Source organism: Drosophila simulans, chromosome 3R, assembly GCF_016746395.2.
Source record: "Drosophila simulans strain w501 chromosome 3R, Prin_Dsim_3.1, whole genome shotgun sequence".
Classification (NCBI taxonomy): domain Eukaryota; kingdom Metazoa; phylum Arthropoda; class Insecta; order Diptera; family Drosophilidae; genus Drosophila; species Drosophila simulans.
In genome coordinates this window covers 20,290,385-20,314,120 of record NC_052523.2, presented here as the reverse complement: position 1 = coordinate 20,314,120, position 23,736 = coordinate 20,290,385, and the positions used below count along the sequence as shown (strand labels likewise).

Sequence of the window (23,736 nt, the reverse complement as noted above, 5' to 3'; positions counted from 1 at the left end):
ACCCTTGACTGGCTGGCTGCTGTTGAATGTCCTTGTTGTTGGCTGGTTTCAACCTTCCACTTTCGCACTGCAGTGTGCTTGGGAATTTGCATAGTTTTCGTTTCATTTACACGCAGTTTGAAACCAAAAATTGAATCCCCTTTGGAGCAGTCTGAAATGGGAAACACATGAAAATTCCTTCGCACTGCGGAAAACGAGTGAATTTGTCCTGCGCTATAAAATGCAACAATAAAATTGTTTCATAATCTAAAACGTAGTTTTTATCATCCTGCAGGTGAAAATTTGTCGGGAAATGACAGGCACGCCATTTTCTTCCTGCGAGCAATGTAAAATTCATTAAATAAACAACTTTTGCTAATTTGTGTAATTATTTATATTTATGGGACAGCTGCAAATTTCCGCACGTTTCGCGCTCATCCTGTCTGTTGCTTTTCGCACACCAATGCGCGCACACACACACACACGCACGCATATCCTGTGAGAGGTTGCAAATTAAATGAGCGCCCATAAGTAGGCAACACATTTCATATGATTTTTGATGATTTTTCGGGTCTTCACGCACAGGCAGTTTTCAATTCCCACCATCTATCTGAGATTTTACCCACTTTTCCCCACTTTTCCACGCTTTTCCATGCTTTTCCACCTTCTCGACGCGCCATTCCTTTTAAATGGCTGCCATTTACTTTCCGTTTCCGTTACATTCTGTGCACGACTTGTGTTGATAAGATATCACGGATATCGGGGTTGCGAGCAGGGACGCCTTCCTTTGTCTGCCTTGTGTCGCTGGTGTAATTTGATTCGCCTTTGCCTTTGCCGTCGCCGTCGTTTTTAGTGCAAATATGGGTTAATGCGATTTTTATGTCATTTATTTTACTGATTTCTGGCTGGCGACTGACTGAGTGTGTCCTCCCTTGATGGATATTCACTGTGGGAAATTTTCCTTGTGAAAAATCAATAGAGCAATTTAACTATAAACTATACGTCTTAGCCACAATGTAGGCCAGATTTTCCAATTCGAATTAGATTCAGAGCAAAATGCGTTGGTTGCAGAGGGTTGTGAGTAACTATGAATGCAAAGGTAATTGGATTGAATAGGTGCACACATTTTCCTAAAGCTAAATTTAAAGGTATTTTATAAAAACTTTGCAACTTGACAGGTCAAACCATTTAATTGCTTCTATCTGCCGCAATCAATAAAGTCATAATTGAACATATTTATAAGCTGTCAACATATAAAATCGGTATTTTGCAAGTTGGTTTTGCTCGGTACCACATGGCGTATACGGGATTTCGGAGTAATAAACAAGACTGGTATCCTGCAACCTCAACTGTTGACACTAGCACGTCAGTTGCATGGCACTCATGCGCCCACATGCTGATGCAACTCTGCACTAGTGTGTGTGTGTGTGTGTCAAGGACTCGCAAAAGGATTTGGGGGACACCGAAAAAGCAATCCCCACAGTCAGATAGCTTAACTGGCATTTATTATTTACCATAATTGAAATGAACAACATAGATTCACATACAAAAGAGCCAATTATAAACAGAACAACGAAAAAAAATCGATAGTAATTCATTAAAGTTATTAACGAACGGCGGATGGTGGGAAATCCAGTAAGATTGGAATTGCACTCGTTACGTAAAATTCGCAGAGATATCTATATGTAAATGGATGTGCATGGGATAGTGGAATGTTGAGCTCGTCACTGTATATGTGCACGTCAAATGTGCGTGATGGCAACGCAACCAGACGTGACCTCATCCACGGACCAACGCCCACTAAAACCACCCACTTGCCACACTATTGATGCGGCATGTGGCAGAGAGCGTGAAATGTTTGCGCTTGTTTAATATTTGCTAAACATTTCTGATATTACATAGGGTGGTACATAATACACAAGTAGTAAAATATCATATATATATTTTTTATGAACTTTAAAAGTGCTTTAATCACTGGGAATGAAACCCAATGAATATTTATACCGCTTTTGACAACAATAAATTCCCATTTCCATATTAATTCTTCCATCGACTGCAGATGGATTACGAAAATTGGCTTGTGACTTACTTTTTTTCACTGCCACTTTTATCGATTCAAATGAACAAATGAAACTTTTCAACCACAAGTATTTTCTTTTTATTATTTCAATAACAAAACGCTACAGTCTGGGAAACTTTTAATTGCCATGCACTTCGTGTTTATTCATATATATAATGCTTTCTTTTGTTTACGGGCATATCGAATGCAAACTGAAATATCGCTTAAAGCTGGATTTAAGCTGGGATAGCAAACAGAAATTTGAAATTTCAATTCGGAGTCTGTTTCATTGTTCCGTTGGCCATGAATATTCTAACAGAATCGCAGCCAATTATTTATTAAACCCATGCACTTTGCCTTTGTTAGTTAGTGTTTATACTGCAGTTAACCGATTGCGTATGCATCTGTTCCTGAAACGATAAAATTTATGCAAATTTGTTTGCCTATCAGCTTTAGAAGGGAAAATTTTCTATGACGTCAAACGGTGTCGGTAGATAATAAATTGATATATTGCATGTTTTTCTTTTTTTTTTGGGTGAGTGTTTTTAAAATATTCACACCTTTCGCTGTGCTAATTGTCGTCTTCCGGTGAATCATTTTGACTCATTCCCAAGCTTTAGAAACCACTAGCAATTGACTCTGGTCATTGTAATTATATTTAGCTAGTTGCAATAACTTGTTGTCTCTACTTTACTCTTGCAAGTCATGCTATCTAGATACACTGAGGAAAAATGTGTCAATTGAGGCATCTTTTTACTTACAATCTTTCTGGTCTTGCATGTTTTTTTCCAGCGCAGTAGTTTATGGTTTTTTAATTTCAGTAACTGCATAATTTACAAGTAATAAACTTTAATGATTCCTCGAATCCATTGCAATTCATCAGTATATTTCATATTTAGCATGAAATCATCATTCATAAAGTTTTATTCTTCAGAATAGCAGTGAAAATGCGTAACTGGCATTACTCATATGCATATTAATTTAATTCTCTCCGAATTATCCCCTCTTTTTTGCGTTATCCTTCTGGCATTCGAACGATTCATTTAAATTCCTTTGTTCAGCGGACAGTTGGGCGCCAGTTGATGGCAATTTGTGGTAGTTTTCGCTTCTTAATGGCAACTTTTGTGCGGCTCTTTGTTTTTGTGCCTTGTGCAATTTAACGCCAATGCGGGCATATTTGCAGTCTCATTTTAATAATTCCCGTCGGTCGGTACTTTTGTCCTTTCGTCCTTCCGTAGCTTCTGCCATCTGCAAATAATGCGAAAAATGAGCGAAACAAGAGCAATGTTGCCCTGAAATATTTACTACCGCCCCCTCATTTGTGCCAGTGTAAGTGAGTGTGTGTGTAAGTGGTGTGTGTGCTTGGGTGTGCAAATAAACACTGCATAAATGGGGGCGCGCGTGATGTATTCATGAATGCTGACAACCAGCGAGTGTCTGTCAGTCGCCTTGTCATTGTTTTAGGGTATTTCACATTCCATAGTCTTTTCTGCTAGTCTAAATATTTAAAAGATTGAAGTGAAACATGACTTTAGTATAAAAAGTCTTGTTTTCCCTGTCCTCCTTTCAGTTTGATAGTTCTATTTCCAACTCCACATTTTTACACTTGCTGACTGACGAATTTGCGCTTTAAATAATTTACAAAGTCGCAGACGAGTGTTTTAAATTGCTCAGCACATGTTGCCTGTCATCGGAGTAAATGCAGCACTGAGAGAAATTGGAATGAAGCTATGAATTTAAAACAAAAATGTATTTAACAATTAAAACAAAAACAATCTAGTATTTAAAGTTAATATCAGAAGTTGATCAAATTATATCATATTATTAAACCTTTGAAGTTCAATGTTTTTGTCCAGTGTAGCCATCTCTGCTGCTCCTGACCAGCAGGCGAGTCAATTAGAGTGCAGTGTAAACAGTGCATCCGTCACGTGCAGATAGATTTGGCCATCTGTGCCTCGTGTGTTTGTATGTTTGCACTTTTGTCGGCTTAAATGTCTACGTCACTCATAAAGAGAAAGTCGCTCTAATCACTCTTTTTATAGAACCTTTGAGCATGGGATTTGCTGTACTCTAATCCTTTTGATTTCCACAGCATATAAAATAGTGTAAGCTGGCAAAAAGCACTGGATATAATTCTAGAATTAATCTACGAAAGATTAAATTTTGCTTTATGTTCCCAAAGAGGTTGTATATTTCAATAAATATTTCAATTTAGATGGCCTTTGTTCAATTCTCTCGATAAATTTCTAATTTTATAAAATAAACCAAATTTATAGTTCAACCGCTGCGGGTAATTGTTAAATTTTCGACGCGCTTTTGAGTTTGACAAGCGTTTTAGATATGTATATATATATTCCCTATCTAGATCCACCAAAGCCCACCCACTGACCTCTTTTTCCCAGCACGGCAGCCAATACAGCGACAATTTTGTGTAGTTTGCATTTCAATTTGTTTGCGGTGACTGCGAAAAAAAAAAAAGAGTGTTCTCCTGCGTGACGAGGCATCGATTTTTTGTTATTTTTTTGCACCAGCTATTTGCTGACCACGCCCACTTGATTGCATTAGCCCCGATCGGCGGGTTGCATGCAAAATGCGATGGGCTGAAATTTGCCACCCCCAAAAGGGTTTGGAGCGCGCAGAGGTCAGCCATTCAACTCCCTACGGATTTCAGTTGGCCAGAATTTATTTCGCAACGCCGTTGTAAAGATTCACTCTTTTGTTCTTCGGCTGGCTGGGAATTTCACAGTATATGGTACGAACGTATATCGTAAATGTGTATAGTTGCCAGCCAGCCTGCTTATATAATACGTGCCGATGTCTGAATGGCAAACACACACAGTCGCCGCAACGCAAATAGCAACAGCTTGGGCTGAAATAAAAAAAAAATATAAAAAAAAAGAAGAGAAGGCGTTGGAGAAGCTGAAAAAATATGTTGTAAATACGTGCGTCTAACATGTGCACTCGACTCGACTACAGTTGGCCATATAGGGATGGGTTCCTCTTTCTCCATGGATCCCCTAATAGGGGATGGCCCCAATTCGGGGCACAGATTGTTGTGTACACATCGTAAAACCGAACTGAAACTGAAAAATTGCTTGTAAAACCATCAATGGTGGGAGGAAATAAAACATATACTATATAGTCAAGTGAGGAACTTGTTGAGCCCTTTCAATCTTTATTTTATGGCAGAACATAAAGTAATGCCCATTTTAGAGATTTCTATCAATATCCCTTCTTATTAAATGCATTCCTAGAATAGTATAATATTTGTCAAGCATCAATTACCTGCATATTTCTCTCTGTGCAATTCCACGTCTTAGTTCTATGCAGTTAAGCACATTGTGCCAAGGTAATTGAGCCGTAGCTGCTGTTGAATTTCCCACTGCATTTCCACCTTGCCAGTTTGCCAGCCAAATAATTGGCCTTTGTGTTTAGAACGGGTCACAGTGGCTTACTGTTTTAGCCATTGTAAAGGATCTGTGGGCGCTGGTGGCGCTGGTTCAACAAAAGGACAATGAACCGCATCCATTACCCCGCAAAACCGCCGACACCCTGGCTTTTGGGCGAAGTTTAATGCTAATCAGTCAGTCGATCATTTTGGCATACAACTGAGGTAGGAAATTTATGGCTTGGCTTTAAACAGGGAGATAAAGTGAGTTAGTGAAAGATTTTCATCGCATTTTCTTAAAGATAGTTAACTAAGCTCCAAATAAAAACTCGTCTGAATACACAAAAAGCCAGTTTATTCGTGGCAGCACTTGAATTTCCTTATTTACGATCTTGCCCCAACATTGATTACGTCAGTTTGGTTTTTATGGTTTTTTTTCTTTTTTGCTGCTTTTGTTTTGTGGTGGTTGGTGGTGCCAAGCAATCAGCTTGAGAATTTCCTTCTTATCCAAGTGTCTAATGAAAGTTTTTCGCCAAAACTTATTCCGATTAACATTCTTCACGTTTCGCTATTTTCGTCTTTGGTTTCATTTTGTTGAGCTGGATTTCGTTACCACTCAAATTTTTCCACTTTTTTCTGGATCCTTGTCCTTTTTTTTTTACTAGGAAACTTGCACTTCACAAAAATACGTTTTTGAAATCAGAAATAACTAATTAAAATAGGTTACTTATTTCAAAAACAATAAATATATATATAGCGCTGCCTATGAACTTTAAACATGCTAATCATATATTAAACTTAGCAAGGCAACATTAAAAATATTGCTTAATGTTGTATAAATAAAATTGTTGAATAATTTAAACTATGTTTGATAAGGTTTCGCTGAATATTGAGTTGAGACCAAAGTTTTTCTCTTTGCATTAACAAAATGGAGAGCAACTGTGGACAAACTGGCGAAGTGGAGGCGCCACCCCACAGTGGGACGTGCTAAATTTGGAAATGGAAATTAAGTTAGCGCCAAAAGCAAGGCGGGGCACACAGGCGCAGGCGAAGGCGAAACTTGGAACAGGCGCCTCCAATATGGCGTCAGGTGGTGGCCATCGAGGAGGTGCTTCCAGCAGGGGGCTCAGCTCAGTGGGTGTTTGGCCTGAGGGTCGTGGGTGCTGGGTGGCGGGTGGTTCGGTGTTCGTTCAGGGCTGAACATAAATTAAACTCCACTTGACAACAAGGAGCTTCGCAGTTGCTGCTCCTGCTGTTGCTGTTGCTTTTCCAGCTCCTGTGGTTGCTGTGGTGCTTTTGTTGTGCTTGCTCATTTGGCTGCCACCACCCTGCTGTTGTTGTTGTTGTTGTTGTTTATTGTCGCACGCTAAACAAACAAACACTTGACTACACGCACGTACACCCACCCACTGGCCACCACCCGAAGAACCCACATCCCCCGCCATTTTGGGCAATGTGCTAATGCGCACAAAAAGCAAATTTACATTTAGTGCTGCATATTTAAGGGGCCTGCTCGGTCGTCCTTTGTATCCCGAATAAAAACTACAAAATCCTTGAAATCGATTTATGCCATCTGCATTAATCAGTTTATTTTTGGTGACATATATAGCATCCATTCGTTTTAGATTGGTTGAGCTGCAAAGTTTGCACCAACTTCCACGCATTCCAATTTAAAATAACAAACTCAGGACGAAATTCAGAGAGAGAGTTGCAAACAAAAGTTGGCTCCAGATTGCAATTAAATTTAACTCGGTTAAATTTAGCACACCCACGCACTTGGACTAAATCCAAAGAGCTGAAATACACCCCCTGGATTATATATGTGTGTATATTCAGAAATATGTATATATATAAAGCAGCGTAGGATAGCAGCTTAAATCAGATCGCATAAGTTGGCAGCTTTTAATGAAGGAGCAGCGTGATGAGGAGCCGAGTGGTGGAGGAGCTGGGATGAGCTGGGCTCAAGCTTCGGGAGACGCCTCCGCCGACGTCCGCCGCTTCATCAGGCGCCACTCAAAATCCTCAACTTTAGCAGCAGAGTTAAGTCGCTGCCAGCTTAATCCCAAGTGCCTTCGTCCTTCTGCTCCATCCTAACATCCATCCCCACCAACCCGCTGCCCATGTGCCGCCATCAGTCCTTTCGACAACTCCGACTGCTGCTGCTCCCTGTGCGTTTGTCGTTCTGCTCGAGTTGATGAAACGAGCGAGTCCCAGGGCCTAAGTCCATGTATTTATGTGTGCCCTAGGTTTCGTGGAGCCATGAAACTTTTCAGTCCGTGCACAGAGAGAATACAAAATGTATTTACCCGTTTGTATTGCGTAATGGTGAGCCTATTAGGATTAAGAAACTTAGATAAGTTCGCTTGAGGCAGTTTCTTTTTACACATTGAGCTCTATAACTTATTACCCAAAAAAAAGAGTGAAATATTGCACGAATATTAGCTACCTCTGCGTTTTATACTCGTTTTAAATAATGAGACCCTTTTTTTTTGGCTGTGTGAATTCCATTTAGCATAGAATTTGTCCCATCCGAGAGGCAATGAAATCAAGATGACAGGAAGGGAATTCCAGCCCACACGAGTTGTCTATTTTTAAGGGGCAACGGTGGGAATGGAAAACTGGTTGGGATGGAATGGGATGCGATGTTGTGTGTTTGGCTTGTGGGTGGCTTTGAGAATGTCGCTTGTCCCTCCGACCTCGAGTCATAAATTGGGCACAGTGGCAGCATAACAATAAGTCACAAACACACGCCACTGCTTGCTCCTTTTCCCTCTTCTTTTCATGCATAAATTTAGGAGAGCGCCAGAGGGGAAACGCTTGACTTGGCAACGGTCTGGGTGCCCAGATCCCACGTCCAGTCTCAGATCCTCCAAACTGCTGCTGCTGTGTCCGAACTGGGGAGCAACTTGGCAAGTTGGCTTGGCTGGCAACGGGCGACGTCGTCATTTGTGCAAACATAAGACCATTGTAAACAAACATGGCCAAACGCTTAATGCCAACACACAAACACTCCTCCAAAACACACGAAGGACCCGGGCATAAGCTGTAAGTTAAACCGTTAAAATTGGTTTACACATCCATGGCGAAGGTGGGAGAAACCCACCCACAATATAGGGGCAGCAAATTGCAAAAGGTGTGGGTGTGTGTGCAGAGTGGAGTGGAGTGGAGTGGAGTGTGCCACTGACAGCAGCAACCATTGTTGTCAGATAGTTGTTTTTATCCCCGCCGCTGTCGTTGCTCCGGCTATCTTATCTCTGTGTATTGCTGCCCCGTCCTGTTCTGTTTGGTTCCTCTGCCACTTTGCCAACAAACAAGGAGTTGGCCAAGTACTCGAGCACCGCCCAAGTACAGTGGTAATCCGAGCTGGAGACACACACACAAGTAATTGGGGCGGAAGGCAAGTGAAATGGATATTCAAAAGCGCATATCATGGAATCAAATAAAGATAAAGATACATATGCATAAATGGATATGATACATAAAATTACGTATACGCACGGTATGACAGAGAATACTATTGATCAGATGTGTATTCAAGAATAGGATAGCACTTGGAATGATACAAAGTATCTACTATTACAATGTTTCACTTCGCCATATTTCTTAGCTTAAACGTAGCCAGTATCTACTTTATGTGACCTCCAATGGCGAGCTGTACTCTTGGTACTTGGTTTGTAGCCCATCCGAGATCCAACCAGCCATCCAACCATGCTGCTTACTCCTTCGCTGTCACTTAACCGCACGCGCCTATAAGCAGGCAATACATTTTAACGGCAATGGAGACCGAGCATTCAGCAGGATGTGCAGGAGGCAGGGAGGATGAGCATGTGGCAGAAGGTGGGTTGCTCATCACTTATGGCCATTATGTGATTGTCGCTGCATGGCAGGCGCAAAGAAATGTATGTAAATCCATCCACATTCTCTCTGCAATTCCGAAATGTATGTGTTCTGATGACGACAATCTGGATGAGGATGATGATGATGATGATGTTGATGAGGACAACGTGCCTGCTGCCTGCTCTAATTTGCATATGCGAGCGACAGAGCGCATCTGCAACCCACACACTTTATTTGTATGCAGCCATAAGCGAAGCTAAATGTATTCCAAATGCTAAAATACCAGGAAGGGCGTGTTTTGGGAATTATATATATATATATATATATATATATATAGTCTTAAAGGACACCTTCCAAAATTAGCAATTAAAGCTAGATGAGCAATAGCCAGTGTAGTTTCTGTTGCTACTCTCGCTGCGCAACCTTGTGCACCACCACCACCCACATCACCACCTATTCCCATTGTTGACTGTCGGACGCAATTTGCAATGGGGGCAGAGAGTCCTTGATGGTTCAATTTGCAGCCAGGCATCCATTCTCCAAGCTGAAATCAATGTGTGGCCGTGTGGGTGTGCGGGGGTGTGTGTCCTGCCACGCCCCTGATTGAGTTACATGCTGCATTACCCATGCAACCGCCCCCGTAGTCATCGTCGTGGTTGCAGCCTAGCCGGTGGGCTCCTCCTCTCCGAGGAGAGGGATTTGCGTAAGCGAACCACATAAATAGTGATGGAATCCCAGTGCCGTCACCTGCAGTTCATAGTCAACTGTCCCCCAGTCAGCCCACACACACACACACTCACACACACAACCCACACCGCCCACCTGAAATGAAAGGTCGGAGACGGGCGGAGACCACAAAATCCCCAGCATGCGCCGAGTCCGGAGGTGAGCGGCACATTGGGCTATGGGTTACAGCACGTGTCCTCCTGTGCCGGCTGCTTTGCCAACATCTCGCTCGTCCAGGCAATTTGCTGGTGCGGTTTGTCCTAATGCTCCGCTCGCTGCTCTCGTGCCCTCCGTCCATTCCATTGCTGTCTCGTTTCGCTGATGGATGACCATCAAAATTCCCACCATTATCGCCCGCTCAGCCTTTTGTGCGCCCTTTTGTTTCGGGCTGCTCGTTTGCCAGCCTGAAGTTGACCGATTAACTTGCCACGGCGACACAAAAGTGCCCTGTGCCCTGTGCCCTGTGCCCTGTGCCCTTTGCCAGCTTTTCATGCCGCTCTTGTTGGCAATTCCATAAACAAATTTTAGTTAAAATTAGAAGCAGTGAGAGGGATGAAGGGATTCTCCTGGGATTTCACCACCTAAACTTTGCCTGGGCAATATTTCATTGGAGCTGTGGTGTTCACGAACTGCTTTGCAATTACCTATTGAAGTTAATAACTGAAATGAATTAATCATGTAATATATATTTAATCAAAACGTATTCTAACTTCGGAAGTAGTTGCCTGATTTAGCTCTTTCCTGGTCTGTTTAGACGACCTTCACTCAACCGAAATCATACATTTTAAATTTTTGTCCTGCTTCCCAGAGGAGCTGCTGGCCAGAAAGGCAAACAGTTTCGCACGGACTCCGCTGCGCTTCAATCTCCAATCGCCGGAGATGTCTCCCTGGGAGACGAACTAATTTGCATACATTTTGAACGCGTTGTTGTGCTTCCTTTGTTTTCGAAAAGAGAGGAAACGGGGCAATCGCGGAAGTGGGGATTGGCTTATTGGGTTGGTAGGGTGGTTCGGTGGGTCGGTGGGTTGGTAGGAGCTGTCCCTCAATTAAACTGTCATACTGTCAAAGTCAGTCGCGTCAGTGGTGGCGGCATTGAGGAATAGCGATGGCCATCGGGGTTATCGGGAAATCTGTGGGGTCTAGATGATGAGGCTGTATAGTGTAGGTTCCATCTTTTCCCGACTTGTCTGACGCTGCTTTAGCTTTTACAGCCTAGTCGGGCCCGGCACGTCACTCGGATTTTAAGTGCCAGCCTTGGGTATAACCCAACCCAAACCAACCCAACCCATCCCATCCAACCCAATCCCCTTCTGCTTGGCTCTGGATCAATTCAATTTGCCGCTGGTGGCCCTTGCTATTTCAGGCCTAGTCGCCAAATGGCAGCAGCTCAGCCGCCGTTGCCTTTTGACATTTCGAATTGATTCCCAGCGATTTATGTATATCATTTCCACCCACACACATCGCATCCACCCACCCACCTTGTACGTGGCTGTGAGTGTGGTTTTGGACCATGCAAATAGCAGCAAATTATCCTGATTTTGCGGTATTTATTTCGTTTGCATATTGTTGCCTTTGGGCAGATAAATATTTATAATTGGGTAAATCTCTAGACCAGATAAATGCAAAGAGTCGATTATTGAAATACAAGTACTTATGGTACTGTAATTACAATAAATAAATATATATATATATATATATATATATATATATATAAGCAGCTTTTCACTTCATCTAAAATGCCAGATTTCTGCATTCATTTGTTTCATACTTTCTGCAGATTCAGTTGATTTCAAATGCAAGTCTCTGCAAGGACCATTAAACCAAGAAATTTCTCTAATGAGCCTTCAGCAGTAAAAGCCAACATAAACGAAAACTAGTTAGAAAGGAAGGAAAATGTGTGTTTTTGGGCTAACCACACGTGCTCAAACTTTAATTGCCACTGACAGCAGTTATGAATGAGAGGTTCTAGGTCACCAAGTAATTGAATACTTAACCCAGTTATTATGTGTCAAGGTCGTGTTAAATAGTATTTAATCCAACGGAAATCACCTGTTCCCGATTGCCATGCAATGAAATGATAAATGAATGAATTTAATGCCTTTCTATTTTTGACTGACTCCTCATCCTCTTCACAATGAGAGATCAATTGAATGGCGAACTCGTGGGAGGGCAACTATTTTTAAACATTTGTGTGGGTCAGGAAAAAATGCTGTGACGCAAATTACTCGATTTTCACACTGCGAGAAAAGGCTTAGGTAGTCAAGTAAACTAATGAATATTTTTCAATATTTACTGGATTTTAGAGCAATTATAATAAGTATTGTAATAGCTTAAATAAGAGTTTTTTGTAAGGAAACCTTTTTGATAATGCTCCGCTTTTTTCTCTGTGTGGGATGTGGCTTGATGACTGGTCAGTGGGTGGCAGGATATCGCGAATCTAGCTGATGTCATCAGCCAGACGACAAGGACCAGTGGCCAGTGTTTCTCTGACGTTTTCGTCTTGCTTGCCTAACGCCAAATTAAATAAATAGAAAATGTTTTTTTTTGTATATATATTTTGTTGTTCGCCATCGCTCTAATGAAATTCTACCACGCGCCGCACTTCAAGTAGGCGATGAATGAATGTGTGCCCTCCTGGTCTGTCCTGGTGGGTGAGGTCCACGTCTGTGGTCTGGGTATTTGTGAGCAGCTGGTCATAATGAGCCACTTGAGTGGCGCACACGCATGCAAAAGGCATTCGAGGCTAAAGTCGTTCTCTGGTCGGTCGGTCTGTCGTTATGTGGTTCGGTGATTCCAGCACCATCATCTGGCCTTCGACTAGAGACAATGCCAAGGAGCGCGGACGGAGGTTGTGGCGGCAAGGCCAGGAGGATTCTGTGGGGCGGAGGTGTGAATGCTGGGTGGGAGGTTGGGTGACATGAGCTCCACTTCCTGTTGCTGAACCTTTGGCCACATGCACATGGGAAATAACTACTAGGTTATATGGATATATTCGGAAATCCCACTAAGCCACAAAATTTACTACGAATTCTAGCTAGAATGACATGTTGTGTTCTTGGTAGCACGTTTTATAAATGCATTTTCTTCGAGTGTACTGCACCAAATACTGTCCCACGTGTACGGATATTCCATATCCGCTTCTCGTTTATCGCATTGCCATTGCCAGGACGTGTTTACAACGCTTCCCATTGGAAGACGCGTAGAGAGAGTATAACAATTTGCCGCAGCTACTACAGTTTTTGATAATCATTTAACACTTTTCCGTGCATTTCTCGCTTTTAGATAAAAACCGAACACAGCCGGCCAATGCATACAAATGAGCGAAGGAGTCCTGGAGTCACGTAGCCACCAGGACGCACCTCATCCCTTGGAGCGGCGGCGAAGCGGTGGCTCTAATTAAGACAGGCCTGTCCTGGTCTGGGCCAAAATTAATGGATCCCACGAGCGGCGGAGGAGCATTTTCGGTGTTCACACAAATTAAATTCCATCAAGTTTATTTGCTGTAAATGAGGCAGTGGCACAAAAGGAGTGGAAGTGCCGGGCCTAATTTAATTTGCCCACCCTTAACCCGTTGTGCCCCCAACACGTGTTGCCATGTAACAACCATTTGCCACTTAGAAGCGAAACAATAGGCCTATAGACAACTACACTTGGACACCCAGATGCTAAATCAGATCGTTAGGTTTATATTCGTTGAATTTTCCATGTAAATAGTCATTATAATTATTATTGTGGTCTACGCTGGATTAAAATTCAGCGGTTATCCCAGGAAAACCGAAAGTTGTAAACATAAATCTAATATTTATTACGAAACTTCATATGTGTGCATCTTGCAAATGCTATGATTGTAAAATTAAAAACGAAATACAAAGCAAAGAGACGAAAGAGCAGAGGGCAAATCTATTAATTAGTAATTATTATAATGTGATGTTATATATATAAATGAATCTTTAACAAGAAACCTAAAGCAAGTAAAGCAGAAAAATGAAAAATATACAAAACTGTTAACCAACGTAACAAATTTCACTAAGTAGATTTTTCGAATTAAATTTAAATTATAATAAATACAAATTATAGCAAGAAAAGCGGATAAAAAACAAAAGAACTTTGCTGTAAACACGATATAAAACTGCGTTTTTCTACTAAAAATGAATATGTAAAATGATTTTTCAAACTTAGAATACCTACCCCATATTCCTAATTATATAAAAACCAATTATACATATATAAATTACAAATTCTATGTAAATGTTGTGCGTATATAAAGCAAAGCGTAGAATCCCACATTCAAAATCTTTCAGTTATTTATTATGTGTGTGCTATATCTTCTCTATGTATACATAAAAAGAGCGCTTGGCTTCGACTAGCTAACATTTTGGGCCTTAAACCAACCTACTCAAGCCGGGGCCTTGGTGTTCTTCTTATTACCCAGCATTCTTCAGATCGATATATCTATATACCCCTGGGGAGGGGAGCAACCCACACACTACTCGTTATTCTATATCTACGTGAATGTGTTCGTTTCTAAACTTGTAAAAAAGCACGCACCCCTCCCGCTCAGACACGAAATGTTTGTAAAATATTGAATGAGAGAAAACGATGGAAAATACGAAATTAACCTATAATATTAATACGATTTTCGAGAGTAAAGGAAGAAAACATTTTAGTTTTTCTACTTGAATCGCATTTCTTCCACTTTTCACCAATCAAATCAAATTTACATGAAAAAAAAACGATACGAAGAATTGAATTTTGAGTCTCTTCAATCCTCAAGCTCAAAACCCAAACAAAATAAATACAAACTTAAAAATAATGAAGTTTCTAGGTTCTATTATTTAGTTGTCTTGTTATTTATATGTTTAGCTTTAGTTCTTGTCTAATTTATTTATAAGTTTTGGCTCCGCAATAAATACAGACAATTATATATATTTTTCTATAATTTGTTTCATTTTATCATTTATTGATTGTGAACGAAAAAGGAAAAAAAATTAACTTAGAAAATAATAACAAATGAAATGCTAAATTTAAGCGCAAAAGTTCAATTAATAAAAATTAGAATTTTAATATTAACATAATTTGGACTATTTATATATACATACGCATATATATACAACTCTATATATGAATAATTAGTAACAAATCAAATCAATTTCCATAACAACCGCCAGAAAAAAAACCAAAAAAAATATATATATATTCTTAGTGACGAGTGCAACAAAAATCACTCGTGCAATTGTACTTTAAAATTGAATAAAATTCAAAAAAGAAAAAAATTAACAGTGGAGGTGGAAAAGGAACGAATGGAATGGAATAGAGCGTTACGTGCAACTCTGTTTTGCGTAGGGTTGCCAACGCCAACTTGCAGGCAGCCTTCAGAAGAGGCCAGCAATAGTCGAAACACAAGCAGACGCACTCACACACATGGCTTGAGATCAGGAGAGCGAAAGGGACAGATAAAAAGCAGTGGCTTCAGCGCGATGTTGAATTGATAGATTGATGATTATTTTTGGTGGATGTGTCGTGCATTGGGAGCAGCAATTGCAACAATAATTCCAGGCATATCGAAGCATTTTTACTCAGCACTCAGACGACAGCAATCAGCGAAATCGGCAACCAAAACTGATGGCAATAACAAGCAAAAGAAAACCAATTCGGGATCAGAGAGCGAAGACAAACAGGATGATGGAGAAACCACACACAGAGACACAAACATACACACACGAACACCATCACAATAAAGGACGAACGCATACAAGTAAATACTTAACGGGATTCACATATGTATATTCAAGAAGCAATAATGAAAGTATATTTCCAAGTATGATAAAACAACCAAGAAAGTCGAGAACTAACATGAATAAATATTTATACATATATTTTAATTATAGTTACAAATTAGCATATATATAAATTATACATACATACAAACATATATACCGAAGATAGTCCAAATAATTTAGCAAAGAATGAAACCAAACGAAGTAAAGTTTAATATTTACAAAATATTAAAATATCAATGTGCAATTTAACAAGCGTTTAAAACACCACACTGACACAGCCACACAAAAGTAATGCTACACCTATATATACACACATATGTAAACCGATTATAAACATTATATATGCGTATATATAAACAAAGTCGATACGAACTAACGATCCATTTAAGAACAAGAGAGAAGGCGAGCGACGAACTTAGTGGCGTAAAACAAATTAGTTTTGTGTGCGCACACGAACACCACAGTAAACCCTACTTAAAAGGAAATCAAAATTCAACTAACAAAACCACACGAAACCAAGCCGCGCTAAATGCTACAAAAAGCGGTTCAAGTCAAGTTTTTGAGCAAATACTCATAATTGTTAAAAATGTTTAAATAATATAATAACAAAAGCAAAAAAAAAACCACAAAAAATTAATTAAAAACCAACAAAAATCCGTAACAAAAACAAATTGCATATTATCATATATTTTCTCTCTTCTTAGACAATTTAGTTAATTATGAAAAGTAATGAAAAAAAAAACAACATTATACTTAAGTGTTAGTCTTATACATAAAGAAATGTATGATTAATAAATGCAGAAAAAGAAAATCATGGAACAGCAGCCGATGAAAGTAATATGTGAAGAGCACAGTAACAGCAAACAAAGAAGTGAAAACAAATTAAAAATAAAAACCAGCAAAGAAACAAAATCGAAATGAAAAAAAACAAAAGTTAAATTAAGAAATTAGATTTGCCTTTGTGTTAATATCAAGTGTGTTTTCTTATTACCATTATTATTATAATTTTTTCATTTCCAATTGGTCAGACGTGTGAAATGATTTCCTTACATATTGATTGAGAAATAAAAAGTATTAAACAAAAAAAGCTATAAATGGTGTTTTTACTTACTCAATTCTCCCTCGACATGGCATGGTTTGCTCGGCTCATTAACTATAATTTAAATTAACTATTTCTAACTTATATATTTCGTTTCGCCCGCAGGAGGATAGCTTAGCAGTATGGCACCGGACTGCCACTGATATGACCAGTACAACACGTATCCGTGATACGTTACGCAGGATATTAAATATACCTCTAACAACGGCAATGGAGTATAAGATACACTGTGATAGCCTTAAATATGTTTCAAAGTAAGTATGCGGAAGGTAATACTTTAACTGCCAACTAGACAAGCTTGTAGTTATTAGAGAATTTTCGCTAAATTAACTAATTAACTAATCTGGCAATTCGAATACCACCTGTACCATACGCAGGCCGAGACGTCAAAATCATAAGCTGGGAAACCATCTGTATCGAAATCGATACGGCTTTAATTCAAGATACGGAAAATCATGATACAAAAACCCAACTCGATTATCAAGATATTAGTGGAGTGAATTAAAAGTTAATTAATAATTTGGGATGGGAAACCAACAGTGGCCATCATACGATCTTTCAATTAAAGAACCAACATTATTCTTCTTCCTTTATTTGCAGTAATAAAGGCCCATTGAAAAGCTGAAATTCAGTGAATAACTATAAACAAAAGAAAAACAAAAACAATAATTACACAAACAGATAATATAGGTCGGTAGTGAAAGCAGCAACAGACACAACAGTTCATCGACAGCACAGGACACGAGTTACACCAACAGCAAGCACAATGAACCATCCTGGACACACTGGAAGAACATCATCATCCCCAACGGAATCGAAACACCAACCATGAATGCCGCATCGAGAACGAGGACAACCCGAAGATCAAATCCACAGAAAGGCAAATTAATATTTAAGCGCTAATGAGACAAATCTTTGTATTTACAAGTGTGTGTGTATATATGAAACGCCATAAACATTTTAGTTCGTATGTATAAAGTATAAATTAGGCATTCCCTATTAAAGAAAATCAGAGTCCCACTAACTGCCCAGAAACCGAAGCCTGAAGCCTCTCGAATCTGGCTTAATCGATCCTATTTTATTTTTCTTAGTTTTCCAAACCTTATCTCAATCTCCCACAGGCGTGCCCTTGTAACCGTAGCCTTATCGATTTTCGCCATAGCCGGCAGGCAGCCAACACACAAAAGTTAATAATGAATCAATGAAACTGACACACTAACTAGCCGATGCAATATTTATCTGTTTGCAATGATTATTTTAAATTAATGATACAAACCGAAACTGAATAATCAAATTGTTTGTTTTTGTTCTTGAAGAAATACAAAAAGTTTTTTACGTGAAGAAAAAAAAAGAGAAAAACTAAAAATTGAAACTAAAAGCAAAAACCCAGTTGTTTTACATATACCAAAAACATCCATCCATCCATCAATCAAACCATAATTTCACACATCCGAACACATTTAAATTTCTCCGGTACAGTACAACCAACGCAAGCCTAAATAAAGGAAACTATTAAAGTTGCAGAACATATTTTCAAAACATCTAAGTGGTTCCTATCTTTCTTTGAAGTAAGTATAATTGTCGAGTTACTAGAGTGCAATGGAATAGTTTGAAAAATTGTACGTCTACACATTTACTGGCTTTATTAATTGGAAATCCCGAGATTTACTTTAAAGTTACATCTAAGACTTAAAATACATCCGACATATGAACTTTACGTGTCCTCGAAAGTTGTCAAGTCCATTATGTAAACATTTGATACGAGACAGTCGCCTTCCTGCAAGACAATAGTAAACCAAATTTAGATTTGCCTAAACTTACACCAGTTGAGTACGTACCCCAGGCGTAATGCCCACAAGAGCATCAGCATGACCATAGAACTCTTCCTTCAGGGAAATGACGATGGTCTGCAGGTTGGTTGTGTGATCCCTTATATACGAAGCGACTTTACCAATATTCGTGTTGTCCAAAGCGGCATCAATCTCGTCAAGGACAAAGAACGGCGCTGGATGAAAGCTGCATAAAAATATATTAATATTTGCTCTCAACATGTGGCACGTTATTATATCTGCATACCTGTGGGTGGAGAAGAGCAGAGCCAAGGCTGCGATTGTTTTTTCGCCACCACTCAAGTTGTTCATGGGTTGGAAACGTTTGCCTGGCGCCACACAATTGTAGTTAATACCATCCAGATATGGTTCCTCGGGATTGTCGGGACCGATATAAGCCTGGGCTGCCTCGTTGCGGGCCAATTTCTTGTAGATACCGTCAATGGCGTCCGATATGTGCTGGCAACACGCAACGAAGCGCGAGGAGCGCTCGTTCTTAACCCGTTCAAATGCCGCCTTGGCCCTCTTTGCTTTCTTTCGCGCATTCTCGAACTCCTCATTGGTGGATTGCACTTTTTCCGTTACGGCATCGAGTTTCTGCAGTGCCTTCATGTTGGGCGTCTGTATGCGCTCCAAGACGTCCAGCTTGCTTTGCAGGTCCTTTTGAAGCAATTCGTGGGTCTTTTTGAAAGCGGAGTCATCCTTCAGCTTGGTATACTCTCGTGGTAGAGATGAATAATCCACTTCAATACTAAAAAATGAATCAATAAAGTACTTTAGTTCAGTTGTTTTTTATGCGGTGATTAAATAAACTTACATATTTTCCATTGCCGCAGATGTGGATGGGACATCTGGATCGCTTTGTCGCACAGCGTCGTCCAGCGAGCCGCGCGACAGTGGCACCACAATGCAATCGGTCTACAGAGTGAATAATACTAATAATAATAATTACCAAATAATTACTTCAACTTACTTTTGCTTGCAACAATATGTTCTGTCGTTCGTTTTTCTTGGCCTCGATCTTAGACTCTACCGCAGATAAATGACTGCCCACGTTATGGATCTCCTTGGCCAAGTTTGCCACATCCTTGCGGGCTTTAGATATGTCCTCTTCCATGTCATCCACGGCTTGCTTCTTTGCCTGCTTGTCTTGCTTGAACTTTTCCATTTTCTCCTTATCCTCGTCGATTTCCTTCAAATAGCGTGCCTCAGCCAATTTGAGACCCTCTAGGGCATCTTCCTCATCCTGCACGCTGCGCTCCCAGCGCTCAACGTTTTCTGGGAAGGCACGTATTTTAAACACTTTAAAGGCATATTATTTTATATACTTACTTTTCGTGTCTTTCTGTTTCTCGAAGTCCAGCTGCGAGTTTATGGAATCAATCTGCTGCTCGAACTCAGCCCGTTTACGCGCTCGCTCTTGCTGCATGACGAGCTCACGCTCCTCGTACTGTCGTATGTTCTTCACGCCCAAGCGACGGCAGAAAGATGCATACACTTTGTCCTCCACGTTGTTCATGTTCTCTTTGATTTCCTGAATGTGCTCCTCGCGGTTTTGCATACGACGTTCGATTTCAAGGATCTTGGGCTGCAAAATTAGGATAGACAAGATTATAAATTAGGTGTAGTTTTGTCATTTGAAAGGGGAACTCACTCCAAAATCGTCCAGCTGCGATTGGACTTGCTGCAACTGATTGTCATACTGACTAATTGACTTCTTGGAGGACTCCAAATCGACCATACTATATTTAAGCCTGTTTTCAAGACCCTTGATCTGCGACTCCACAGTGGCGAGCTCACTCTGCTTACGTGACTTTTTCACCAGCTCCTTGAGCTCTTCTTGGAGGCGCTCCTTCTGCATTTTCAGCTGAGCCATGTGCTTCTCGTCCCATCGCTTGGCTTTGCGGGCCAGATCGTGACTACCGCCAGATATGAGACCCGATTTCTGGTAGAATGTTCCGTCCAGAGCCAGAGCGTCGAAACGTGATCGGTCTATCTCGTAGGCCACTTTCATGGCGTCCTCGGGAGTCTCACAGACGAGAGCATTGCCTGTGGCGAAGAGCACAGCCCGTTCGATCTCTTGAGGCTCAAACTTTAGTACATCGAAAACCAATCGCACGTTCCGCGGGTCGCTGATGTTACGAAGTCGTTCCTTCAGAGGCTTCACTTGCAGATAGTCCAAGGGCAAGAAGGTTTCCACTTCCAGCATTTGCTCCTTCAAGATCTATAGAAGAATTTTAATATATTAATATATATGTAAAGCCCAGTTGATCAACTGAAACCCACCTGAATACAGTGTCGAGCCGTCTTCTCAGTGTCCACAATGATGGCTTCCATGAACTTGCCCAAAACTTTGGTGACGGCCACATTGTAGCGCTTGTGCGTGGGCTGACACATGTTAATCATACGGTCGTACACTCCGGGAACTTGTTTTTTGAAGAGCTCCACCACCTCCTGCTTCTTTTTCCTACGAGCGTCCTCGTGCTTATCGCTTTTGGCATCGCCCAGTTGATCGCGTACGTCCTCCAATTCGCGTTGCTTTTCGGCAATCTTCTCCTTGGATGTGCCAACATCTCGCCGGAGCTCGTCCTTGATCCGGTTCTGTTCCTCCAAGGCAGCCTGTGATGATTTGATGTGATCCATCAGTTTGTCTCGACGCTTTACAGCTTCCTCGCGCTGTAATGTGAGCTTCTTGAAGGACTCCTCTACGGAGGCGCGACGGTTTGTCTCCCCATCAAGCGTGTCCTGTTCGGATTTTTGCTCCCGGTTTACCGAGTCCAGCTCTGAACGGTACTGCGTAGCTGTGGCTTCCGCCTCCTGCTTCAGGCGATCGTACTCTTGCACAAGGCCCTCTTCCATGTTAACGCTTTTGCCGCGGCGCTGCGACTCGTTCTCGATCTCGTCCTCAAAACGTTTTTTCAGGGCCTCCACATCCGCCAGCTGCTTCTCCAGTTTCCGTATGTCCGACTGATGGGCATTGTCCGCCTCCCTGGCAGTTTCCAGAGTCTTCTGTAGGGAAATGAGCTTCTTCTTGCAGTGGGTAACTTTCTCTTTGGCCTTGATGTAAAGGGGCCTGCGTTTGTTCATCTGGGTTTCAAACTCTCTGATTTCCTGATCGATTTTGGCCAGATCTCGGGTGATTTTTCCGGCGTCTTTCTTCTTTTCGCGCAGGATTTCATCGGCGGCTTCTTTCCGCTGTTCGACTGCTTTAACTTCCTGCTGCCTCACCTCCAAATCGCTTGTAAACTTCCGGATGTCCCTTTCCACGTGGAATAGCCTAAACAGTTGATACTCCACTTGTTTTTCATTCTATAACAATAAGAAGATGTTACTAATTGGATACAGTTGGCAAAATACAGAGTCATACGTATTCGTTTTGCAGGCGAGTGTAGCGATCAGCTTCCATCTTCTCGTGTTTGGCCTCTTTTCTTTCCGCCGCGATGCCCTTCTTCTTTTGGTAAGTAAACTGGGTCTCTTCCTCGGCAACAATCATTTCTTGTTTGAGGCGATTATAGTCATCCTTAAGCAGGCCAGAACTGGAAAAGTGAACACGGGTTAAAAAATCAAGATTTTAGGCAAACAATTAAAATTTACCCGCTAATTTCCTCAAATAGAGCAGTGCGTTCCTTGGGTGTCTTCATGGCTATATTCTCCACAGCTCCCTGGAATACTAAAAAGTTCTTGGCCTTCACATTGATGCCAATCTTCTCCAGCTTGTTCAAATACGTGCTGCTCGATACGCTCTAAATGGGGGATAGGATTTAGTGGCTAATAAGTAGATTAGTTGTCAATACGAACCTCTCCATTGATGCGATATTCCGAGGAGCCGCCGATAACAGCCCTCTGGAAGTCCATGTGGCGCTCCTCGTTGAGCACAAACTTGGCGGTCACGTAGCAACTGCGGGAAACGGGCTTGCCAATGGAGGAGCCATGGATGAGGTCGTTCAAGCGCTTTACTCGCAAACTGCTGGTCTTCTCGCCCATCACGAAACTGATGGCATCCATGAAGTTGGACTTGCCTGATCCGTTGGGTCCAATAACAGCGTTGAATTGCTTCAGAGGACCCACAACTATGTGACCGCGGTAGGACTTGAAGTTCTCCATTTCGATGTACTCCAGGAAGGCCGTCTCGTCGTCCGGCTTGCGGACGGGCGCCGTCGCCACCCTTTGGGCCACATCGTCGTCCTCTTCGGTCATTCACACGCTCGGTTGCAACAAATACCCAAGAAAAATAACAATATGAGCGCGAAATAAATTTTTTTTCTCTTATGACAGTATGACCGTATCCGGCTAACGCCACCAATATCAGACGCTAGAGATGGCAAGACGTAGAAGACAAACTATCGATTGGATACATCAGCGATAGTCAATTTCCATTTCAAATTAAACACAATCGATTATTATCGGTCGCCTTTGTTTACAAAATGCAATTTGTAAACAAAAACATTTTTAAACTAATGAATAATTTATAATCTTGGGCATATGCAAACCGAAGGCATTTTCGATTTAAAACAACCATCACTGTATTTTCCGACGGTTTTTTCTTCATTTCAGGATCTTTAATAATAGACCTTCAAAAGGTCATGGAAATCAGAACTATACACATATGTATATATTAGATATGTATAATTATCTATAAATGTTCATATTTATATTAATAATGCACACTTGGCATTTGGTCTTGCATCTTAAAATTCGCTATTTATAAACACATTAAAGATTGTGCCGATCTACGAATTATTCTATATATCCTGTATTTATATCAGCACGATTCTTTAAATTTGTGGAATTAAATAATTGAAATAATTAGGTTTCGAAAAGTGTGTTCAACTTTTAATCTAATTGTGTGTCATATTCTGCAGAGGAAATATTCCAATTAGAAGAAAAATACATATGTGTATTGGAATATGCACATTTAATTATAGAGACATAAAACAAAAACAGAATCTAAAAATATGAATGGCTTAACGTATCAATACGCAAATCAGCCAAAAATAGCTTGCATACGAATTTAGTTTAATGGCCACTTAAAGTGCTGA

General features: G+C 40.8%; 2 protein-coding genes across 4 annotated transcripts in view; one reads left to right on the top strand and one right to left on the bottom strand.

Moving 5' to 3' along the window:
* The window catches only part of LOC6729338 (eukaryotic translation initiation factor 4E type 2), a 43,198-nt gene extending 25,679 nt beyond the window's left edge, over positions 1-17,519 (top strand). Inside the window, exons 3-4 of one of the 3 annotated variants that reach the window (XM_016174823.3) lie at positions 16,974-17,122; positions 17,246-17,519. In XM_016174823.3, coding sequence (XP_016035980.1) covers positions 16,974-17,122; positions 17,246-17,327 — 231 coding nt within the window. In that variant the 3' untranslated portion in view covers positions 17,328-17,519. Of the gene's footprint in view, positions 1-13,271; positions 16,382-16,973; positions 17,123-17,245 lie in introns of those variants that run through there. The other 2 variants (XM_002104619.4, XM_016174822.3) reach the window with 2 other exon arrangements.
* Positions 17,520-18,485: 966 nt separating this feature from the next.
* On the bottom strand, positions 18,486-23,035 carry LOC6729337 (structural maintenance of chromosomes protein 1A). The gene is made up of 11 exons (XM_016177365.3): positions 22,496-23,035; positions 22,292-22,440; positions 22,065-22,233; positions 20,984-22,006; positions 20,352-20,921; positions 20,030-20,285; positions 19,671-19,975; positions 19,515-19,615; positions 18,945-19,448; positions 18,707-18,884; positions 18,486-18,645 (listed from the first exon to the last, which is right to left on the bottom strand). The coding sequence occupies exons 1-11, from the start codon at positions 22,892-22,894 to the stop codon at positions 18,583-18,585; spliced, it is 3,717 nt and encodes a 1,238-aa protein (XP_016035978.1). The 5' UTR covers positions 22,895-23,035; the 3' UTR covers positions 18,486-18,582.
* Positions 23,036-23,736: the final 701 nt, after the last annotated feature.

Bases quoted from the DNA above. Each gene is read 5' to 3' on its own strand.
- LOC6729337 (XM_016177365.3), bottom strand. From the start codon at position 22,894: ATGACCGAAGAGGACGACGATGTGGCCCAAAGGGTGGCGACGGCGCCC. The intron at 19,976-20,029 runs GTAAGTATATAA...GTGCCTTCCCAG, and splicing joins GAAACAGAAAGACACGAAAA to AAAACGTTGAGCGCTGGGAG. The intron at 19,449-19,514 runs GTAAGTTTATTT...TTCATTTTTTAG, and splicing joins TCTGCGGCAATGGAAAATAT to TATTGAAGTGGATTATTCAT.